The 23,635-nt window shown below is 39.8% G+C and overlaps 2 protein-coding genes across 4 annotated transcripts in view; one reads left to right on the top strand and one right to left on the bottom strand.

Annotated features, from left to right (window-relative positions):
• The window catches only part of LOC110516278 (uncharacterized), a 249,588-nt gene that overhangs the window by 143,779 nt on the left and 82,174 nt on the right, over positions 1 to 23,635 (bottom strand). The window lies entirely within an intron of this gene.
• On the top strand, positions 1,745 to 22,229 carry LOC110516275 (uncharacterized). 3 transcript variants are annotated; one of them, XM_090207096.1, is made up of 6 exons: positions 1,761 to 1,844; positions 2,264 to 2,485; positions 5,033 to 5,281; positions 9,842 to 10,090; positions 14,537 to 14,785; positions 19,777 to 22,229. In XM_090207096.1, the coding sequence occupies exons 3-6, from the start codon at positions 5,179 to 5,181 to the stop codon at positions 20,643 to 20,645; spliced, it is 1,470 nt and encodes a 489-aa protein (XP_090063222.1). In that variant the 5' UTR covers positions 1,761 to 1,844; positions 2,264 to 2,485; positions 5,033 to 5,178; the 3' UTR covers positions 20,646 to 22,229. The 3 variants fall into 3 exon arrangements, with proteins under 3 accessions (XP_090063223.1, XP_090063222.1, XP_090063224.1); XM_090207097.1 differs by lacking the exons at positions 2,264 to 2,485; positions 5,033 to 5,281 and having other exon boundaries at positions 1,745 to 1,844; XM_090207098.1 differs by lacking the exons at positions 1,761 to 1,844; positions 2,264 to 2,485; positions 5,033 to 5,281 and adding an exon at positions 6,829 to 7,212.

The following is a 23,635-nucleotide window of genomic DNA, read 5'->3' as shown; positions in this document are numbered from 1 at the left end:
AGCACAGTGGAAAGCATGCGTGTAGACTGGAAGCCTGGCCCCTTGATCCGAGAAGGATGTAATTGCAGACCGCAATTAGGGGCGTTCTCTGATATCGGGTGTTTCATGATATCAAGTTTACACCAATTGATGCTCCCCATTGGTCCGTGGCCGTTTCTTTTGTGTTGGGTACAACAGTTGTTGAGAACTGTAGAATTGTAGCTATGCCTAACCTTAACCTTTTTCCTAACCTTAATCTCAGTCTCATAACCACCGTTAATTATCATAACCTGCCACATTCGTTATCCAATCCTGCATGGTAAACAAATCCCTAACCCTCACCCTTTTCCTAACCTTAACCTCAGTCTCCTAACCTCCACTTTAATTATCCTAACCTGTTATGTATGCTTTGTGCCTAGTTAAATAAATAAATAAATATATATATATATATATATATAGATTTATATATATATATATTTTTTTTTTCACCAATAGTCTCCATCAGTTTCATAACACCGAAACTGACCAATTATATCAGGGAACATCCACATCAATAAACTACAGTAGTTCTCCTACTGGGAGGCGCGGAAACAGTTTAAAGAGCGATTGGTGCTGAGGAAGCTATGGCAGTGGATGCCCCGCAGCCTGTTGAGATTCATAATGTCGTTTACCAGTTGAAGAATACCGAATGTAAATATTAATTGTACGTTCGGCTGAAAGGTTTTTGGGAGTTCAGGAATTAACATTGGAAGCATTGCAGGCAGTGGTTAAAAAGTACCCAATTGTCATACTTGAGTTAAAGTAAAGATACTTGAGTCAAGGAAAAGGTGAAAGCCACCCAGTAAAATACTACTTGAGTAAAAGTCTAAAAGTATTTGGTTTGACATATACATAAGTATCAAAGGTAAAAGTATAAATAATTTCAAATTCATTATATTTAGCGAAATAGACAGCACGCTTTTCTTGTAGTTTAAATGTACGGATAGTCAGGGGCACACTCCAACACAGACATGGCGTGCGTTTCTAAATTCGCTCTGGCTATATACTCCAATTTCAGAGCACTCTGGTCTGAGTGCCAGAGGGCAGAATAATTGATGAAAAAGGAACGCTCAACACCCCTTGAATACGGCCGGTGTCAGTAAACGTCGGCAAAAAAAAAAAAAGCGTAATTAAATTGTTGCGTGTAGCACAGTTAAAGTCACCAATGCTCTGGATAACATGAACACAGCCTAACCAGCTCTGCTAAGGCGAGTAAAATGGTCAGAGTTCGCTCATTTGTAGTGGAAGTAGCTAGCAAGCTAGCCAATGCTAACCAGTTATCTTGGATGCTTGACTGCCGTTGTGAGGTCAGAACGCTTGAATCAACCCTCCTCCTCCGCCAGTGTGGCTCCGAGAGCGATATGAACTGACAATCTGACAACCCTCAGCTCACTCTGATACCCCCAAAAACTCCTGACACAGTACTTAAAATATTTGTACCTAAGTACTTTACATCACTGATTGCAGGGAATACTGACTGAAGATGTTCCTCCCTACGAGGCCCATGAGACTGTGTAGGGATGTGATTTGAATAGGACTGTGACTGAACGAGTGGGATGTTGTTATTTATCTATTTATGTATTTGGTTTTGACGTCGTTGTTCCCCCTCCCCTTTTCCGTAAAGGAAATGTATTTTCTTCTACAGTTTACTAACCTTACAGTAGGTGGCGGCAGACACGTTATATTTGTGTAAATGTCAGTATACCAGAGAAGAAGATGACGCTGTTATATTGTCGAGGTGGGGAACAGGAAGTTCCAGGTCGAAACGACAGAACTGTGCTGTTGTGTCGATAGTGGTTGTGTCCGTTTCAAATGTATCATTGTAGGTATGTAATAGCATGTTTAAACTTTCTAATGTCCAAAGAATATATAACATGCTAGGTAACAAATCCGTTTCACGCCTGGTAATGGTTTTAATTGTATGTGTTATTTTGGAGTCTAACCGAGTGAGTGAAGAACGTGATTAAAAACGATTTTACAAGTCACATAACTAGACTTTGGGTTTATCTGAGTCTATGTACATATTGTCGTCAGTCATTTCATAAAGATTCAATTTATTTAAGTTCGTTTTTACATGATCTCGGTTTTGGGTAAAATGTTTATGAGCTGGTAAATAGCCTCGTCCGAAGCATCCTGTTCTCGCGAGTTTACATGCACTGTTTCGTTAATGTAAGATCGCGAGACCTGGATGGTTCAGACGAGGCAAGTCAAATGGCGGCTTCAACGGTTTCGGTCGTCTTTCTAGGAGTTTGCTCGTGGTGAAATGGCGACATGAGGCTGTGTGATCGAGTGTCAAAATAGAGGGAGGCTAACTGGAGTTATCCTGCACCATTTGGAGAGAGAGGCCAACTGCATGGAATGGCGTCGATTAATGTGGATGAATCGGAGCACGTATCAAACTCATTCCATGGAGGACCAAGTGTCTGGGTGTTTTCGCTCCACACCTGTACTTGATTAATGAATTAAGGTCACTATTTAGAAAGGAACTCCCCTCATCTGATTGTCTAGGTTTTATTTGAAAGGAAAACCTGATGAGATTTGGCCATCAATAGAATGAGTTTGACACCCCTGAAACGATGGAAATTGAGAGTTTGAGAAGCAACAGCTGTGCTGGAATGCGATCAATGTGGGGGACAGTTGTGATGATATGGAGCGGGAGGATGAGGGCCTAGTATGTGAATGTTCTCTGTAGTGGGAAGACATAGGAAGAACATAGATAATGATACTGGAAGCAGAGGCCCATGTAGTATAGTAACTACAGGCCCACGGTAGGGAGCTAGAGTAATAATGTGTTAGAGTGGAAAGTTGGGATGGTGTTTGAGGTGACCACAGGGCCTCGTTTACACCCTGATTAACCAAGGCCATAAAAAGAGGTGTAGTTAAACTGGGTAAATGAGAACTTGTTCTGAACGAGCCTACCTGGTTAAATAAAGGTGAAATTGAAAGTGGTAGATTGTTAATCTTGTGCTGGTCAGGTTCAGCAAGGGAAGATTCTTCAAATGGAAAATCATAATGGGACAAAGCTCAGAAGCCATGAACCTGGAGCTGATGCTACATTGAAGGGAGTAATAATCTCTGAGGTCCCAATATCTATGTCCATGGATGATATTGTTAAAGACCATGTGAAGGGAGACAGTGGTTGAAGCCTAAAGGTTGATCAGTAGGAAAGAGGGTTAAAGAAGTCACATCAGTGCTGTACAGAAACCCAGCCTAAAACAACAAACAGCAAGCAATGCAGGTGTAGAAGCACAGTGGCTAGGAAAAACTCCCATGAAAGGCCAGAATCTAGGAAGAATCCTTGAGAGGAACCAGGCTATGAGGGGTGGCCAGTCCTCTTCTGGCTGTGCTGGGTGGAGATTATAACAGAACATGGCCAAGATGTTCAAATGTTCATAAATGACCAGCAGGGTCAAATAATAATAATCACAGTGGTTGTTGAGGGTGCAACAGGTCAGCACCTCAGGAGTAAATGTCAGTTGGCTTTTCATTGCCGATCATTGAGAGTATCTCTACCGCTCCTGCTGTCTCTAGAGAGTTGGAAACAGCAGGTCTGGGACAGGTAGCACGTCCGGTGAACAGGTCAGGGTTCCATAGCAGAACAGTTGAAACTGGAGCAGCAACAGTGAATCATCACAGTGTTTTTAAATGCCAAAGAATGGGACATGTAGCTGTTGAGTGAAAAGATGTGCCAAGTGTGGTGGGGAACATGATTACGGTGAATGTTGGAGCAATGTGACTGTTAAGTGTTGCAATTGTGTGGAGGACAAAGAGCAGCATTTGGTGGATGCCAGGTGCAGAGAGATGCTCAGAGATATAGAATCTGTCTTGATGTATCATATGCAGAGGCTGTAAGACAGACTGGTGGAACTACAGTGCAGACCGATGGAGCTTCCATGGCTGGTCCTGTAGTAAGAGGACCTACTGTCAGAACTGGTCTTTCTACTAGTCCTGACATGGTTTCGAGGCCTGTTCAGAAATATTGCGCCCATAAATGCACTGTGACAAAGGATGCTTTAATAGTGAATAAAATGTACTTCATAGCTTTCATTGGTAAGGTTATCAACAACTTGGATTGTGTAAAGCAGAAATACCAGGTTTAAAGTTATCTTGTAAACTGCAGCAGAGTTGTTGGGGGTAACAGATGTTACTGTCGGTATGGTTTTTGATAAGCTGGATAATCTGGGGGTGGATTGTCTCAGCATGATATAAACCCCAATGTTTGCAAACATAGAAAGGGATCTATTGATATAGTTTATTGGGGGGTGTGGGAGGGTTATTGGGGAAGGGGAGGGTGTGGTAGGAGTTAATAGGGATTTCTTGTTTTATTTTCTTAGTACTGAATTAGACAGACATGGACCTTAAAGGTTTGTTTGTGGACCTCCATGATACCATAGGAGGTCTGCATCAACGGACTTCAGTGCAGGTAGTGCCTCATCAGAGAGAGAACATTTCAGTTGGTCTACAGTTCTGAAGCTGAATGTAATGATTATCAGTTCTTTACATGTGTACTAATATTCAGACACATTCAGTTGTTTCTATATTTATCTATAATTCAGGGTTTTCACACTGGGCTTCAAGTAAATAAATATTAGTGGCTGAAAAGTCCTTGAATTTGACTTGCCACTGTACGAACCCTGATAATTCTTAATATGGTGTGAACGGGAAATACAATTGGTTTTTGTGAGTGAAATAATACAGTGAAGACAAGGTTATTCAGGAAAATAGTACATAGTGCTGCCTGAAACATACTGCAACCTTGTACTAAATGGTTTTTGAGTCATTTATGCATTTATGTGAATTTAGGAAATCTACTATAGATTAAGTGTATTTATGTTGTGCAATTTAAAATGTGTACTTTGTGTCTAACATGAATGAATGTTTTGTCAAGGATTATCTACCCGATCTACTGAAATGAGATAATTGAACATGAAAAACAAGAAAATATTTTTACAGAATAAAGTGCCAGAACTGTCAAGAAAATAACTTTTGTGTCCGTTTGTCTTTATTACTACAGACCGACTCAGATTAAGTCTGAGGCCGTTAACATCAACAGTGAGGACAAACCCAGCCTTCCTCTCTCCTTCCACACTGAGTTCAAACCTACAGTCACTGGGTCCTGATTGTGACAGTGGAGCCCAGTTTGCTCTGCAGGATCCAGAGATGACATCAGTGAAGCTGGAAGACTGCAGTCAAACACTGGAGCTGAATGTCAACATTAAAGATGAAGAAGAGGAGGAGAAGATTAGGACAACTGTTAGTCATGGTAAAAGCTGGTTCTATCTAGAAGTTATCTTCATAAATTAGACCTCCATAAGTTAGGACCAGTCTATTGCTAGGTCTAATTCTGTAATTCTAACATCACGCATTCCTGAACAACTCAAGACTTCACAGCGAAGCAATTTAAAAAAAAAACTTGTATCGCCTGCCTTTCCCCACACATTGTCTCAAAAACATTGAAAATGTTTAATACCCTCAATCACCAAGTTAGGCATTCCTCATTTCAAAATAGGCCAAGGCATCATCACTGTCAATATTGAATTATAATTCTTCACGTTTTACCAGTGAAATGACCAAGCTGCGTCTGCATGCCAATCGTTTGATCTCAATCAATTTCATGGGAATATGCATTTAAATCTTCTTGAAATACTGTTTGGTTAGCAAATTAGAGTAGATGGTGTTAAATTATTTAGACTTCCTGTATTTAGTTTTAATCAAAGCACATTATGCTTAATCGCTCGCTGTTGAGTTTGGGACGATTCAACAAACCATTCTAAAACCTCCTAAGAAAATAGGTGTTGTTTTTGTTGTAACAGTAATGTTATGCTATAATCTTTGGTGATGTGGACTGCTAATTAATCATTAGGTGATCGTCCAAGACATTGATCTAACTTTACTAAAAAACACCATTGTGGCGGCTCATCGCTCTTGCAGCAATACACACCTGCAGTCTGCTGCACCGAACTAGTGATTGATGCTCACCTAGCCTACTCTTTTGTCTCGTTCAACATTTGGTGAGGCAGAAACGAGAGAACATGTTGTTTTCATGAAAATCTGGGAATATTTGGCCAAGGAAACATTTCTGGTTGGTCTCAAGGAATGTCACACAGGGAAACTTTTTAAAACGGGATTGAGAGAAGTAGCAGCTAATGCTCATGTAGAGCCTAACTATTATTATTAACCTTTATTTTACTACGCAACGATTGGAGAAGTGTTGAACATAACCAGTGGACTGTCACATCCTGATGATTTATATCTGATACATATATATTTAATATTTTTATATATCAAGTTGTCGAAACATCTCAATGATGATCAATGGAAACAGGATGCACCTGAGCTCAATTCAAAAGTTTGGGGTCACTTAATCTACCCATGGTGTCCGATTTAAAAAGTGATTTACAGCGAAAGCACAACATGTTAGGTCATAGCCAAGTCAAAAAAAACACAGCCATTTTTCCGTTCCGTTTGTATCATTGTAGGTATGTAATAGCATGTTTAAACTTTCTAATGTCGAAAGAATATATAACATGCTAGGTAACAAATCCGTTTCACGCCTGGTAATGGTTTTAATTGTATGTGTTATTTTGGAGTCTAACCGAGTGAGTGAAGAACGTGATTAAAAACGATTTTACAAGTCACATAACTAGACTTTGGGTTTATCTGAGTGTATGTACATATTTTCGTCAAAGTCATTTCATTAAGATTCCACTTATTTGAGGTCGTTTTTACATGTTCTTGGTTTTGTGTAAAATGTTTATGAGCTGGTAAATAGCCTCGTCCGAACCATCCTGTTCTCGCGAGTTTACATACACTGTTTCGTTAATGTAAGCTCGCGAGATCAGGATGATTCGGACGAGGCAAGTCAAATGGCGGCTTCAACGGTTTCGGTCGTCTTTCTAGGAGTTTGCTCGTGGTGAAATGGCGACATGAGGCTGCGTGATGAAGTGTCAAAATAGAGGGAAGCTAACTGAAGTTATCCTTCACCATTTGGAGAGAGAGGCCAACTGCATGGAATGGCGTCGATTAATGAGGATGAATCGGTGCACGTATCAAACCCATTCCACGGAGGACCAAGTGTCTGCGGGTTTTCGCTCCACCCTTGTACTTGATTAATGAATTAAGGTCACTAATTAGAAAGGAACTCCCCTCATCTGATTGTCTAGGTTTGAATTGAAAGGAAAAAAGGAACACCTGGTGAGAATTGGCCCTCAATGGAATGAGTTTTGCACCAATGAAACAATGGAAATGGAGAGTTTGAGAAGCAACAGCTGTGTTGGAATGCGATCAATGTGGGGGACAGTTGTGATGATATGGAGCGGGAGGATGAGGGCCTAGTATGTGAATGGTCTGTAGTGGGAAGACATAGGAAGAACCGAGATAATGATACTGGAAGCAGGGGCGCATGTAGTATAGTAACTACAGGCCCAAGGTAGGGAGCTAGAGTAATAATGTGGAAAGTTGGGATGGTGTTTGAGGAGACCACAGGGCCTCATTTACACCCTGATTAACCAAGGCCATAAAAAGAGGTGAAGTTAAACTGGGATGCAGCTGTGTAAATGAGAACTTGTTCTGAACTAGCCTACCTGGTTAAATAAAGGTGAAATAAAATATTGAAAATGGTAGATTGTTAATATCTTGTGCTGGTCAGGTTCAGCAAGGGAAGATTCTTCAAATGGGAAATCATAATGGGACGAAGCTCAGAAGCCATGACCCTGGAGTTTATGCTAAATTGAAGGGAGTAAAAATCTCTGCGGTCCCAATATCTATGTCCATGGATGATATTGTTAAAGACCATGTGATGGGAGACAGTGGTTGAAGCCTAAAGGTTGATCAGTAGGAAATAGGGTTAAAGAAGTCACAAAGTGCTGTACAGAAACGCAGCCTAAAACCCCAAACAGGAAGCAATGCAGGTGTTGAAGCACAGTGGCTAGGAAAAACTCCCTAGAAAGGCCAGAACCAAGGAAGAAACCTAGAGAGGATCCAGGCTTTGAGGGGTGGAGATATTCATAGATTACCAGCAGGGTCAAATAATAATGGTGGTTGTCGAGGGTGCAACAGGTCAGCACCTCAGGAGTAAATGTCAGTTGGCTTTTCATTGCCGATCATTGAGAGTTTCTCTTCTGCTCCTGCTGTCTCTAGAGAGTTGGAAACAGCAGGTCTGGGACAGGTAGCACATCTGGTGAACAGGTCAGGGTTCCATGACAGCAGGCAGAACAGTTGAAACTGGATCAGCAACGGTGAATCATCACAGTATATTTAAATGCCAAAGAATTGGACATGTAGCTGTTGAGTGAAAAGATGTGCCAAGTGTGGTGGGGAACTTGATTACGCTGAATGTTGGAGCAATGTGACAGTTAAGTGTTGCAATTGTGTGGAGGACAAAGAGCAGCATTTGGTGGATGCCAGGTGCAGAGAGATGCTCAGAGATATAGAATCTGTCTTGATGTATCATATGCAGAGGCTGTAAGACAGACTGGTGGAACTACAGTGCAGACTGATGGAGCTTCCATGGCTGGTCCCGTAGTAAGAGGACCCACTGTCAGACTGATAGAGCTTCCATGGCTGGTCCCGTGGTAAGAGGACCTACTGTCAGACTGATGGAGCTTCCATGGCTGGTCCTGTAGTAAGAGGACCTACTGTCAGACTGATGGAGCTTCCATGGCTGGTCCCGTAGTAAGAGGACCTACTGTCAGACTGATGGAGCTTCCATGGCTGGTCCCGTAGTAAGAGGACCTACTGTCAAAACTGGTCTTTCTACTAGTCCTGACATGGTTTCGAGGCCTGTTCATCTTGTGCCCATAAATATGCTGTGACAAAGGATACTTTAATATTGAATAAAATGTACTTCATAGCATTCATTGGTGAGGTTATCAGCAACTTGGATTGTGTAAAGCAGAAATACCAGGTTTAAAGTTATCTTGTAAACTGCAGCAGAGTTGTTGGGGGTAACAGATGTTACTGTCGGTATGGTTTTTGATAAACTGGATAACCTGGGGGTGGATTGTCTCAGCATGATAAAAACCCCAATGTTTGCAAACACAGAAAGCGATCTATTGATATAGTTTATTGGGGGGTGTGGAAGGGTTTTTGGGGAAGGGGAGGGTGTGGTAGAAGTTAGTAGGGATTTCTTGTTTTATTTTCTTAGTACTGAATTAGACAGACATGGACCTTAAAGGTTTGTTTGTGGACCTCCATGATACCATAGGAGGTCTGCATCAACGGACTTCAGTGCAGGTAGTGCCTCATCAGAGAGAAAACATTTCAGTTGCTCTACAGTTCTGAAGCTGAATGTAATGATTATCAGTTCTTTACATATGTACTATTATTCAGACACATTCAGTTGTTTCTATATTTATCTATAATTCAGGGTTTTCACATGGGGCTTCAAGTAAATAAATATTAGTGCTTGAAAGTCTTTGAATTTGACTTGCCACTGTACGACCCCTGATAATTCTTAATATGGTGTGAATGGGAAATACATTTGGTTTTTGTGAGTGAAATAATACAGTGAAGACAAGGTTATTCATAAAATAGTACATAGTGCTGCCTGAAATATACTGCAACCTTGTACTAAATGGTTGTTGAGTCATTTATGCATTTATGTGAATTTAGAAAATCTACTATAGATTAAGTGCACTTATGTTGTGCAATTTAAAATGTGTACTTTGTGTCTAATGTGAATGAATGTTTTGTCAGGGATTATCTACCTGATCTACTGAAATTAGATAATTGAACAAGATAAACAAGAAAATATTTTTATAGAATAAAGTGCCAGAACTGTCAAGAAAATAACTTTTGTGTCCGTTTGTCTTTATTACTACAGACAGACTCAGATTAAGTCTGAGGCCGGTAACATCAACAGTGAGGACAAACCAATCCTGTCACTCTCCTTCCACACTGAGTCCAAACCTACAGTCACTGGGTCCTGATTGTGACAGTGGAGCCCAGTTTGCTCTGCAGGATCCAGAGATGACATCAGTGAAGCTGGAAGACTGCAGTCAAACACTGAAGCTGAATGTCATCATTAAAGATGAAGAAGAGGAGGAGGAGATTGGTACATCTGTTAGTCATGGTAAGAGCTGGTTCTATAAGTTAACTTCATAAATTAGACCTCCATAAGTTATGACCAGTCTATTGCTAGGTTGAATTCTGTAATTCTGACATCACGCATCCCTGAACAACTCAAGACTTCACAGTGAAGCAAAAACAATTTAAACTTGTAACTCCTGTCTTTGCCCACACATTGTCTCAAGAACGTTGAAAATGTTTAATACCCTCAATCACCAAGTTAGGCATACCTAATTTCAAAATAGGCCAAGGCATCATGACTGTCAATATTGAATTATAATTCTTCACGTTTTACCAGTGAAATGACCAAGCTGCGTCTGCATGCCAATCGTTTTTATCTCAATCAGTTTCATGGGAATATGCATTTAAATCTTCTTGAATTACTGTTTGGTGAGCAAATTAGAGCAGATGGTGTTAAATTATTTTGACTTCCTGTATTTTGTTTTAATCAAAGCACATTCTGCCTAATGGCGCGCTGTTGAGTTTGGGACGATTCAGCAAACCATCCTAAAATCTCGTAAGAAATTAGTTTTTTGTTGTAACAGTAATGTTGTGCTATAATATTTGGTGATGTGGACTACTAATTAATCATTAGGTGATCGTCCAAGACATTGATCTGACTTTACTAAACAAACACCATTGTGGCAGCTCATCGCTCTTGCAAGCGCTACACCCCTGCAGTCTGCTGCACCAAACTAGCGATTGATGCTCACCTAGCCTACTCTTTTGTCTCGTTCAACATTTGGTGATGCAGAAATGAGAGAACATGTTGTTTTTATGACAATCTGGGAATATTTGGCCAAGGAAACATTTCTGGTTGGTCTCAAGGAATGTCACACAGGGAGACTTTTTAAAACGGGATTGAGAGAAGTAGCAGCTAATGCTCATGGAGAGCCTAACTATTATTATTAACCTTTATTTAACTAGGCAACGATTGGAGAAGTGTTGAACATAACCAGTGGACTGTCACATCCTGATGATTTATATCTGATACATATATATTTAATATTTTTATATATCAAGTTGTCGAAACATCTCAATGATGATCAATGGAAACAGGATGCACCTGAGCTCAATTCAAAAGTTTGGGGTCACTTAATCTACCCATGGTGTCCGATTTAAAAAGTCATTTACAGTGAAAGCACAACATGTTAGGTCATAGCCAAGTCAAAAAAACACAGCCATTTTTCCGTTCCGTTTGTATCATTGTAGGTATGTAATAGCATGTTTAAACTTTCTAATGTCGAGAGAATATATAACATGCTAGGTAACAAATCCGTTTCACGCCTGGTAATGGTTTTAATTGTATGTGTTATTTTGGAGTCTAACCGAGTTAGTGAAGAACATGATTTAAAAACGATTTTACAAGTCACATAACTAGACTTTGGGTTTATCTGAGTGTATGTACATATTTTCGTCAAAGTCATTTCATTAAGATTCCACTTATTTGAGGTCGTTTTTACATGTTCTTGGTTTTGTGTAAAATGTTTATGAGCTGGTAAATAGCCTTGTCCAAACCATCCTGTTCTCGCGAGTTTACATACACTGTTTCGTCAATGTAAGCTCGCGAGATCAGGATGATTCGGACGAGGCAAGTCAAATGGCGGCTTCAACGGTTTCGGTCGTCTTTCTAGGAGTTTGCTCGTGGTGAAATGGCGACATGAGGCTGCGTGATGAAGTGTCAAAATAGAGGGAAGCTAACTGAAGTTATCCTTCACCATTTGGAGAGACAGGCCAACTGCATGGAATGGCGTCGATTAATGAGGATGAATCGGTGCACGTATCAAACCCATTCCACGGAGGACCAAGTGTCTGCGGGTTTTCGCTCCACCCTTGTACTTGATTAATGAATTAAGGTCACTAATTAGAAAGGAACTCCCCTCATCTGATTGTCTAGGTTTTAATTGAAAGGAAAAAAGGAACACCTGGTGAGAATTGGCCCTCAATGGAATGAGTTTTGCACCAATGAAACAATGGAAATGGAGAGTTTGAGAAGCAACAGCTGTGTTGGAATGCGATCAATGTGGGGGACAGTTGTGATGATATGGAGCGGGAGGATGAGGGCCTAGTATGTGAATGGTCTGTAGTGGGAAGACATAGGAAGAACCGAGATAATGATACTGGAAGCAGGGGCGCATGTAGTATAGTAACTAGAGGCCCAAGGTAGGGAGCTAGAGTAATAATGTGGAAAGTTGGGATGGTGTTTGAGGAGACCACAGGGCCTCATTTACACCCTGATTAACCAAGGCCATAAAAAGAGGTGAAGTTAAACTGGGCCGCATCTGTGTAAATGAGAACTTGTTCTGAACTAGCCTACCTGGTTAAATAAAGGTGAAATAAAACATTGAAAGTGGTAGATTGTTAATATCTTGTACTAGTCAGGTTCAGCAAGGGAAGATTCTTCAAATGGGAAATCATAATGGGACGAAGCTCAGAAGCCATGACCCTGGAGTTTATGCTACATTGAAGGGAGTAATAATCTCTGAGGTCCCAATATCTATGTCCATGGATGATATTGTTAAAGAACATGTGAAGGGGGACAGAGTGGTTGAAGCCTAAAGGTTGATCAGTAGGAAAGAGGGTTAAAGAAGTCACAAAGTGATGTACAGAAATGCAGCCTAAAACCCCAAACAGCAAGCAATGCAGGTGTTGAAGCACAGTGGCTAGGAAAAACTCCCTAGAAAGGCCAGAACCAAGGAAGAAACCTAGAGAGGATCCAGGCTTTGAGGGGTGGACAGTCCTCTTCTGGCTGTGCTGGATGGAGATTATAACAGAACATGGCCAAGATGTTCCAATGTTCATAGATGACCAAGAGGGTAAAATAATAATAATCACAGTGGATGTCGAGGGTGCGACAGGTCAGCACCTCAGGAGTAAATGTCAGTTGGCTTTTCATTGCCGATCAGTGAGAGTTTCTCTTCTGCTCCTGCTGTCTCTAGAGAGTTGGAAACAGCAGGTCTGGGACAGGTAGCACGTCTGGTGAACAGGTCAGGGTTCCGTAGCAGAACAGTTGAAACTGGATCAGCAACGGTGAATCATCACAGTGTTTTTAAATGCCAAAGAATGGGACATGTAGCTGTTGAGTGAAAATATGTGCCAAGTGTGGTGGGGAACTTGATTATGCTGAATGTTGGAGCAATGTGACAGTTAAGTGTTGCAATTGTGTGGAGGACAAAGAGCAGCATTTGGTGGATGCCAGGTGCAGAGAGATGCTCAGAGATATAGAATCTGTCTTGATGTATCATATGCAGAGGCTGTAAGACAGACTGGTGGAACTACAGTGCAGACTGATGGAGCTTCCATGGCTGGTCCCGTAGTAAGAGGACCTACTGTCAGACTGATGGAGCTGGTCCCGTAGTAAGAGGACCTACTGTCAGAACTGGTCTTTCTACTAGTCCTGACATGGTTTCGAGGCCTGTTCATCTTGTGCCCATAAATGCACTATGACAAAGGATACTTTAATATTGAATAAAATGTACTTCATAGCATTCATTGGTAAGGTTATCAGCAACTTGGATTGTGTAAAGCAGAAATACCAGGTTTAAAGTTATCTTGTAAACTGCAGCAGAGTTGTTGGGGGTAACAGATGTTACTGTCGGTATGGTTTTTGATAAGATGGATAACCTGGGGGTGGATTGTCTCAGCATGATAAAAACCCCAATGTTTGCAAACACAGAAAGGGATCTATTGATATAGTTTATTGGGGGGTGTGGGAGAGTTTTTGGGGAAGGGGAGGGTGTGGTAGAAGTTAATAGGGATTTCTTGTTTTATTTTCTTAGTACTGAATTAGACAGACATGGACCTTAAAGGTTTGTTTGTGGACCTCCATGATACCATAGGAGGTCTGCATCAACGGACTTCAGTGCAGGTAGTGCCTCATCAGAGAGAGAACATTTCAGTTGCTCTACAGTTCTGAAGCTGAATGTAATGATTATCAGTTCTTTACTAATATTCAGACACATTCAGTTGTTTCTATATTTATCTATAATTCAGGGTTTTCACATGGGGCTTCAAGTAAATAAATATTAGTGCTTGAAAGTCCTTGAATTTGACTTGCCACTGTACGACTCCTGATAATTCTTAATATGGTGTGAATGGGAAATACAATTTGTTTTCTGTGAGTGAAATAATACAGTGAAGACAAGGTTATTCATAAAATAGTACATAGTGCTGCCTGAAACATACTGTGATCTTGTACTAAATGGTTGTTGAGTCATTTATGCATTTATGTGAATTTAGGAAATCTACTATAGATTAAGTGCACTTATGTTGTGCAATTTAAAATGTGTACTTTGTGTCTAATGTGAATGAATGTATTGTCAGGGATTATCTACCTGATCGACTGAAATTAGATAATTGAACAAGATAAACAAGAAAATATTTTTACAGAATAAAGTGCCAGAACTGTCAAGAAAATAACTTTTGTGTCCATTTCTCTTTATTACTACAGACCGACTCAGATTAAGTCTGAGGCCGGTAACATCAACAGTGAGGACAAACCAATCCTTTCACTCTCCTTCCACACTGAGTCCAAACCTACAGTCACTGGGTCCTGATTGTGACAGTGGAGCCCAGTTTGCTCTGCAGGATCCAGAGATGACATCAGTGAAGCTGGAAGACTGCAGTCAAACACTGAAGCTGAATGTCATCATTAAAGATGAAGAAGAGGAGGAGGAGATTGGTACATCTGTTAGTCATGGTAAGAGCAGGTTCTATAAGTTAACTTCATAAATTAGACCTCCATAAGTTATGACCAGTCTATTGCTAGGTTGAATTCTGTAATTCTGACATCACACATCCCTGAACAACTCAAGACTTCACAGTGAAGCAAAAACAATTTAAACTTGTAACTCCTGTCTTTGCCCACACATTGTCTCAAGAACGTTGAAAATGTTTAACACCCTCAATCACTAAGTTAGGCATACCTCATTTCAAAATAGGCCAAGGCATCATGACTGTCAATATTGAATTATAATTCTTCACGTTTTACCAGTGAAATGATCAAGCTGCGTCTGCATGCCAATCGTTTGATCTCAATCAATTCCATGGGAATATGCATTTAAATCTTCTTGGATTACTGTTTGGTGAGCAAATTAGAGCAGATGGTGTTCAATTATTTTCTACTTTCTGTATTTTGTTTTAATCAAAGCACATTCTGCCTAATGGCGCGTGCTGTTGAGTTTGGGACGATTCAGCAAACCATCCTAAAATCTCCTAAGAAAATAGGTGTTGTTTTTGTTGTAACAGTAATGTTATGCTATAATATTTGGTGATGTGGACTGCTCATTAATCATTAGGTGATCGTCCAAGACATTGATCTAACTACTAAACAAACACCATTGTGGCGGCTCATCACTCTTGCAGCACTACACCCCTGCAGTCTGCTGCACCAAACTAGCGATTGATGCTCACCTAGCCTACTCTTTTGTCTCGTTCAACATTTGGTGATGCAGAAATGAGAGAACATGTTGTTTTTATGACAATCTGGGAATATTTGGCCAAGGAAACATTTCTGGTTGGTCTCAAGGAATGTCACACAGGGAGACTTTTTAAAACGGGATTGAGAGAAGTAGCAGCTAATGCTCATGGAGAGCCTAACTCTTATTATTAACCTTTATTTAACTAGGCAACGATTGGAGAAGTGTTGAACATAACCAGTAGACTACCACATCCTGATGATTTATATCTGATACATATATATTTAATATTTTTATATATCAAGTTGTCGAAACATCTCAATGATGATCAATGGAAACAGGATGCACCTGAGCTCAATTCAAAAGTTTGGGGTCACTTAATCTACTCATGGTGTCCGATTTAAAAAGTGATTTACAGCGAAAGCACAACATGTTAGGTCATAGCCAAGTCAAAAAAACACAGCCATTTTTCCGTTACAGTCTGTAGAAACAAGTCAAATGATGAATGCAATCAATCTTTAGGATGTTTTTAACATAAATCCTCAATAAGTTTCCAACCGGAGAATTTCATTGTCTGAAGAAAAGCATTGTAACGAGAGCTAACTCTGTTGGGAGCAAGTGTCATGAGACCGAGGCTCTCTGCCAGACCACTTTCTCAAAGAGCTTCTAATGATAAACTTGGATTAGCTAACACAACATGCCATTGGATCACAGGAGTGATGGTTGCTGATAATGGGCCTCTGTACACCTTTGTAGATATTCCATAAAATATCTGCCGTTTCCAGCTACAATAGTCATTTACAACAATAACAATGTCGACACTGTATTTCTGATCAATTTGATGTTATTTTAATGAACAATCAATGTGCTTTTCTTTCAAAACAAGGACATTTCTAAGTGACCCCAAACTTTTGAACAGTAGTGTATACTTCATATGTTTCATACATAAAGTTGTAGAAACATCTCAAGGATGATCAATGGAAACAGGAAGCATCTGAACTCAATTTTGAGTCTGTCTTGTTCTTCTGTTTTTTTTGTTTTTTTTTAAATAAATTTGCAAAAATCTCTAAACCTGTTTTAGCTTTGTCATTATGGGGTATTGTGTGTAGATTGCTGAGGATATATTTTTATTTAATTATAGAATTAGGCTGTAACATAACAATGTGGAAAAAGTCAAGGGGTCTGAATACTTTCCGAGGGCACTGTCAGACCCCTTCCCATTTCTCCCATTTTGGTACGTTACAGCCTTCTTCTAAAATTAATTACATGTTTTTCCTCGTCAATCTACACACAATATCCCATAATGACATCACAATACCCCATAATGACATCACAATACCCCATAATGACAAAGCCAAAACAGGTTTTCAGAAATTCTTGCAAATCTAAAAATAAATTCAATTGCTTATTTATGTTAAGTTTTCAGACCCTTTGCTATGAGATTGTCCTTGAGATGTTTCTACAACTTGATTGGAGTCCACCTGTGGTAAATTCAATTGATTGGACATGATTTGGACAGGCACACACCTGTCTATGTAAGGTCCCACAGTTGACAGTGCATGTCAGAGTAAAAACCAAGTCATGAGGTGGAAGGATTTGTCTGTAGAGCTCCGTGACAGGATTGTGTCGGCACAGATCTGGGGACCGGTACCAAAACATTTCTGCTGCATTAAAGGTCCCCAAGAACACAGAGGCCTCAGGGTGAAATATCTTAGTCATTACTTTAAACACACAAATTCTACTATCACCCTTGTGATGTTGAGTGGAGGATGATATCGCTCATCATTTTCACGACTTTTGCCTCTTATTAGTTTTTGACTCCTACCCAGTTTTAGAATAGTTTTTATTCCCATTCCCATACAGTCTACTGAAATGAATACATACACTACCGTTGAAACATTTAGGGTCATTTAGAAATGTCCTTGTTTTTTTTGTCCATTAAAATAACATCAAATTGACCATTAATACAGTGGAGACATTGTTAATGTTGTAAATGACTTGTAGCTGGAAACGGATGATTTAAAAAAATGGAGTATCTACATAGGTGTACAGAGGCCCATTATCAGCAACTATCACTCCTGTGTTCCAATGGCATGTTGTGTTAGCTAATCCAAGTTTATCATTTTAAAAGGCTAATTGATCATTACAAAACCCTTTTGCAACTATGTTAGCACAGCTGAAAACTGTGGTGCGGATTAAAGAAGCAATAATAACATTCCTTTTTTAGACTAGTTGAGTATCTGGGTCATTTGTCGGTTCGATTACAGGCTCAAAATGGCCAGAAACAAAGACCTTTCTTCTGAAAGTCGTCAGTCTATTCTTGTTCTGAGAAATGAAGGCTATTCCATGTGAGAAATTTCCAAGAAACTGAAGATCTCGTGCAGTTCTGTGTACTACTCCCTTCACAGAACAGTGCAAACTGGCTCTAACCAGAATAGAAAGAGGAGTGGGAGACCCCTGTGCACAACTGGGCAAGAGGACAAGTATTTTAGAGTGTCTAGTTTGAGAAACAGACGTCTCACAAGTCCTCAACTGGCAGCTTCATTAAATAGTACCCGCAAAACACCAATCTCAATGTCAACAGTGAAGAGGCGACTCCGGGATGCTGGCCTTCTAGACACTATTCTGGTTAGAGACTGTTTGCATTGTTCTGTGAAGAGAGTAGTACACAGCGTTGTACGAGATCTTCAGCCGTTTCCAGCTACAATAGTCATTTACAACATTAACAATGTCTACACTGTATTTCTGATCACTTTGACATTATTTGATTGGACAAAAAATTTGCTATTCTTTCAAAAACATGGACATTTGTAACTTTAGAATGTATTCATTTATTTCACCACTAATGGTAGTGTATTTAAAAAATATAACTTTATTTAACTTTCTTAGCATACTGGTTGTTGTCCGGAATTTCCGATGATTGACGTGCCCAAAGTAAACTGCCCAGAAGCTAGGATATGCATATACTTGATAGCATTGGATAGAAAACACTCTGAAGTTTCTAAAACTGTAAAAATAATGTCTGTGGGTATAACAGAACTGATATGACAGGCGAAAACCTTGAGTAAAATCCATCCGGAATTTTTATTTCTTGAGGTCACAGATTTTTTCAATGCTTGCCTATGGGATATTCAAATTGATAGGACCCAGATTGCAGTTCCTTTGGCTTCCACTAGATGTCAACAGTCTTTAGAAAGGGTTTCATGCTTGTTTTTTGAAAAATGAGTATTTGTAGTTTTTCCAAGACGTCCCCCATTAGAAAAGTAGTCATGTTGCACGCATCAACGAGAGTGCGCTCTTCGTTATTTATCTTTGCTATTGAACACACTATTCTCTGTCTTAAATATTATTGTTTATTTACATATTAGAATACCTGAAGATTAATTAGAAACAACGTTTGACTTTTTTGGACGATCTTTACCGGTAACCTTTAGGATTAGTTTGTGTGCATGTTGAACAAGTGACCTACTGAATCAAGCGCGCCATCTAAACTGATAGTTTTGGGATATAATGAAGGATATTATCGAACAAAACAACCATTCATTGTGTAGCTGGGACCCTTGGGATTGCAATCAGAGGAAGATCTTCAAAGGTAAGTGATTTATTTAATTGCTGTCTGATTTTGTGACGCCTGTGCTGGTTGAAAAAGTATTTTGACGTGGGGAGCTGTCCTCAGATAATCGCGTGGTATGCTTTCTCCGTAAAGCCTTTTTCAAATCTGACAACGCAGTTGGATTAACAAGAAGCTTTTAAATGATGTAAGACACTTCTATTTTCATGAATGTTTAATATTCCGATTTTTGTATTCTGCAATTTCACCCGATGTTGTCGTAGGTGTCCCGCTAGCGTTTGGACATGCGCCCAAACAGGTTAACTAGGCAGGTCAGTTAGGAACAAATTCTTATTTTCAATGACGGCCTAGGAACAGTGGGTTAACTGCCTTATTCAGGGGAAGAACAACAGATTTTTACCTTGTCAGCTCAGGGATTTGCTCTAACCACTAGGCTACCTGTCACCCGGTATGGCCAGAAGAGGACTGGTCACCACTCTGAGCCTGGTTCCTCTCTAGGTTTCTTCCTAGGTTCCTGCTTTCTAGAGAGATGTTTGTGGCCACTGTGCATCTACATCTGCATTGCTTGCTCTTTGGGTATTTTAGGTTGGGTTTCTGTTAAGCACTTTGACAACTACTGATGTAAAAAGGGCTTCATAAAATACATTTGATTGACATGTATATCACACCAACTGACTGGTTCTTCTGATGTTGTTCACACAGGAGACCATGTTGAGACATTCTCCACATCCATAGAGCAAGAGCAGGAAGATCAGAGAGCCAAGAGGTCTCATCACTGCCCACATTGTGAAGAGATTTTCCCATTTCTATCACAGCTAAAAATACACCTACAAATACACACAGGAGAGAAGCCATACTCCTGCTCTGACTGTGGAAAATGTTTTAAAACATCAAATGAGCTAAAAGTTCATCAGAGAACACACACAGGAGAGAAGCCATACTCCTGCTCTGACTGTGGGAAATGTTTTAAAACATCAAATATGCTAAAGGTTCATCAGAGAACACACACAGGAGTGAAGCCTTTCTTCTGCCCTGACTGTGGAACTAGTTTCTCTCAACTGTCCCACTTAAAAGCACATGAACGTATACATACAGGGGAGAAGCCATACTCCTGCTCTTACTGTGGGAAATGTTTTAAAACATCAAATATGCTAAAGGTTCACCAGAGAACACACACAGGAGAGAAGCCTTACGTCTGCTCTGACTGTGGAACTAGTTTTTCTCAACTTTCCCACTTAAAAGCACATGAACGTATACATACAGGTGAAAAGCCTTACATCTGCTCTGACTGTGGGGCGAGTTTCTCTCTTCTGGGCACCTTAAAAACACACCAACGTATACACACAGGAGAGAAGCCTTACTCCTGCTCTGACTGTGGAAAATGCTTCACAACGTCAACTGATCTAAAAGTTCACCAGAGAACACACACAGGAGAGAAGCCTTACGTCTGCTCTGACTGTGGAACTAGTTTCTCGCAACTTTCCAACTTAAGATCACATGAACGTATACACACAGGAGAGAAGCCTTACTCCTGCTCTGTGGAAGGGTGGGCGTGTAACTCAAACTTCTAGCCAAAGGCTGCTGTGTTTAGAATCTCATCAAGGTTAACTGTAGTATTTTAGCTAATTAGCAACTTTGCAACTACTTACTACTTTTTAGCTATTACTTAGCATGTTAGCTTAGCATGCAACTACTTAGTATGGTAGCTTACCTTTCCCCTAAAACCATTTAACCCCTCACCCCTAACCTAGCTAACATTCCAACAACAAATTGGAATTCGTAACATATCATACATATTACAAGTTCGTAACATATTGTATGAATAGCAATGCGTAAAATAACGTAAGAATTGTAATTCTTAACATACGATACTTCCTACAAGTCGTATTATACTGAACAACAATCTAAACGCAACAATTTCAAAGATTTATAGTTCGTATAAGATAATCAGTAATTTTAAATAAACAATGCCTTAATCTATATATATCACATGACAGGGCAGGGGCTCAGCCATGGGTGGGACTTGGGAGGGCATCGGCCCACTTGGGAGCCAGGCCCAGCCAATCAGCATGAGTTTTTCCCCACAAAACGTCTTGATTACAGACAGAAATACTGCTCACCCCCCTCCCAGACAATCCTGCAGGTGAAGATGTCCTGGGCAGCCGTGGTTACATGTGATCTGCAGTTGTGAGGCCGGATGGATGTACTGACAAATTCTCTAACAGGACGTTAGAGGTGACTTATGGTAGAGATATAAATATTGAAATCTCTCCTGCAGTCATCATGACAATTGCACATTCCCTGAACTTGAGATATCTGACATTGTGTTGTGTGGCCTTTTATTGTCCCCCAGCACAAGGTGCAGTTGTGTAATGATAATGCTGTTTTATCAGCATCTTGATATGCCACACCTGTCAGGTGGATGGATTATCTTGACAAAGGCTGAAATGCTCACTTACAGGGATAGTAACAAAGTTGTGCACAACATTTGAGAGAAATAAGCCTTTTCTGCACATGGAACATTGCTGGAATGTTTTATTTCAGCTCATGAAACCAACACTTTACATGTTTAGTGTATATTTTAGTTCAGTTTTTATATTGGTAGTCCAATTTAATGTAACCTAACATGCTAAATGGAGTGGAATGGATGTTTTTGTAACATATAATACGTTTTGCTCTGAGACCAGGTTGTCCCTCTGCAGTATTTTGCAAATAATTAAAAAAAATGTGTTGAACCTTTATTTAACTAGGCAAGTCAGTTAAGAATAAATTCTTATTTACAATGATGGCTTAGGAACAGTGGGTTAACTGCCTTGTTCAGAGGCAGAACAACAGATTTTTACCTTGTCAGCTCGGGGATTCGATCTAGTAACCTTTTGGTTACTGGCCCAATGCTCTAACCACTAGGCTACCTTCCGCCCCTAACATGTATCAGATAGAGATGATCACTTTTCACCATTAGTTTAGGGGGATTATTTTACAACTTTTTTTAATGATACACAGTTTATGAAATGAATACGTGTGTTTATTAATTGTCTTTAAAACTAGATGAGTTATTTTAGTTACTGATCATGAATGTGTTTGGATAATTGAAGCAAACTTTATTGATCTGCCAATGAAAAATAAAGTTACATGAATATGTACTGGTCAACCTCTTCTTCTCTTTAGTATTCAGTTCTTCATATTAGATCTGACAGTATGAATGGTTCTTATGGTTGTATTCAGTTCTTCATATTAGATCTGACAGTATGAATGGTTCTTATGGTTGTATTCAGTTCTTCATATTAGATCTGACAGTATGAATGGTTCTTATGGTTGTATTCAGTTCTTCATATTAGATCTGACAGTATGAATGGTTCTTATGGTTGTATTCAGTTCTTCATATTAGATCTGACAGTATGAATGGTTCTTATGGTTGTATTCAGTTCTTCATATTAGATCTGACAGTATGAATGGTTCTTATGGGCTGAGTGCCTGGAGTGTTTTTGTATGACTACAGTCAGGAGTTCTCTCTGACCCTGTGACGTCACCAGCATATTAAGTACATTCATCTTAAGAAAGCCAGGTGAGACAACCACATATCACAGTAAACACATTTCTCCTCAATTAGTCAGTGTCACATTATTATTGTTATGATTTGTATTATTATTATTTGTATTTTTTGGGGGGGAGGGGACTCTTTAAAGACTTAGGTGTTTCAGACCATTTCGGGCAGTTGGGCAGAGACTCTGCTTCACTGACATCAGAGGGATAAAGTGTGAAAAAAATGATCTGTTTGCAAACAATGTAAAAATGTATAATTGAGTTATTAATAAAGCCGCATTCAAAAATGGTCTCTTTCTTGTTTTCTTGAGTAAGGCAGCTCCAAAATGCAGGTCTTTCAGCCTAGCTCATTGTCTTCTGTGGAGGTGGGGCAAGCCAGCAGAAAATAGAGCGTTTGTGCCGCTATTGGCTCAGTGTTCTGTCATTCATGTGGACAATTCGTCACTACCAAGTCTAAGCGTAGAACTTGAAAATTCAAGCCCCTTGGGTGCTGCCATAGAGTTACATTATAAGTGCCCATCCAAGAAGGCTCAAGGTCATTGTCCACAGATAAAATAACTTCAAATCATGTGATATCTACAGTCGCATTGATTGGACTGATCATGTCAACATCATACTTTCAAAATCTGAGCTAGCAGTCATCATCATGAATCAAGTTGACAATCTACTGGCAAATCCTTTTTAATCTTTGTCATATGAAGAGAAATAATGAGAAATTATAGAGAAAACCTATCAGTGCTCATCGGCCATTGGACATACACATTACATAACAAATAGCAAATTCAACAATGAGTGGTTTGGAAGGAATCAGTGGCTAACTGCAAGCATTGCAAAGCAATAATTAGCCTGCTATTCAGTGGAGTGGCTCTGTGGTCTCAAGTCTAAGATTAAGGGGCTCTTTTCCTAGTTTAAAATTGTAAACATTCAACATTGGCCATGCTGTCGATGAAGCTTGATTTGTGCCGTGTTCAAAACAACTTAACTCTGTACTTCAAAATCTGACTGGAGTGAGTTCAGT

This window comes from Oncorhynchus mykiss, chromosome 18 (genome assembly GCF_057628025.1).
Source record: "Oncorhynchus mykiss isolate SJ-2025 chromosome 18, ASM5762802v1, whole genome shotgun sequence".
Lineage (NCBI taxonomy): Eukaryota > Metazoa > Chordata > Actinopteri > Salmoniformes > Salmonidae > Oncorhynchus > Oncorhynchus mykiss.
The sequence above is the reverse complement of the archived record's forward strand: the minus strand, read 5'-3'. Positions and strand labels throughout refer to the sequence as shown.

Bases quoted from the DNA above. Each gene is read 5' to 3' on its own strand.
- LOC110516275 (XM_090207096.1), top strand. From the start codon at position 5,179: ATGACATCAGTGAAGCTGGAAGACTGCAGTCAAACACTGGAGCTGAAT. The intron at 10,091-14,536 runs GTAAGAGCTGGT...TTATTACTACAG, and splicing joins TGGTACATCTGTTAGTCATG to ACCGACTCAGATTAAGTCTG. The intron at 14,786-19,776 runs GTAAGAGCAGGT...TTGTTCACACAG, and splicing joins TGGTACATCTGTTAGTCATG to GAGACCATGTTGAGACATTC.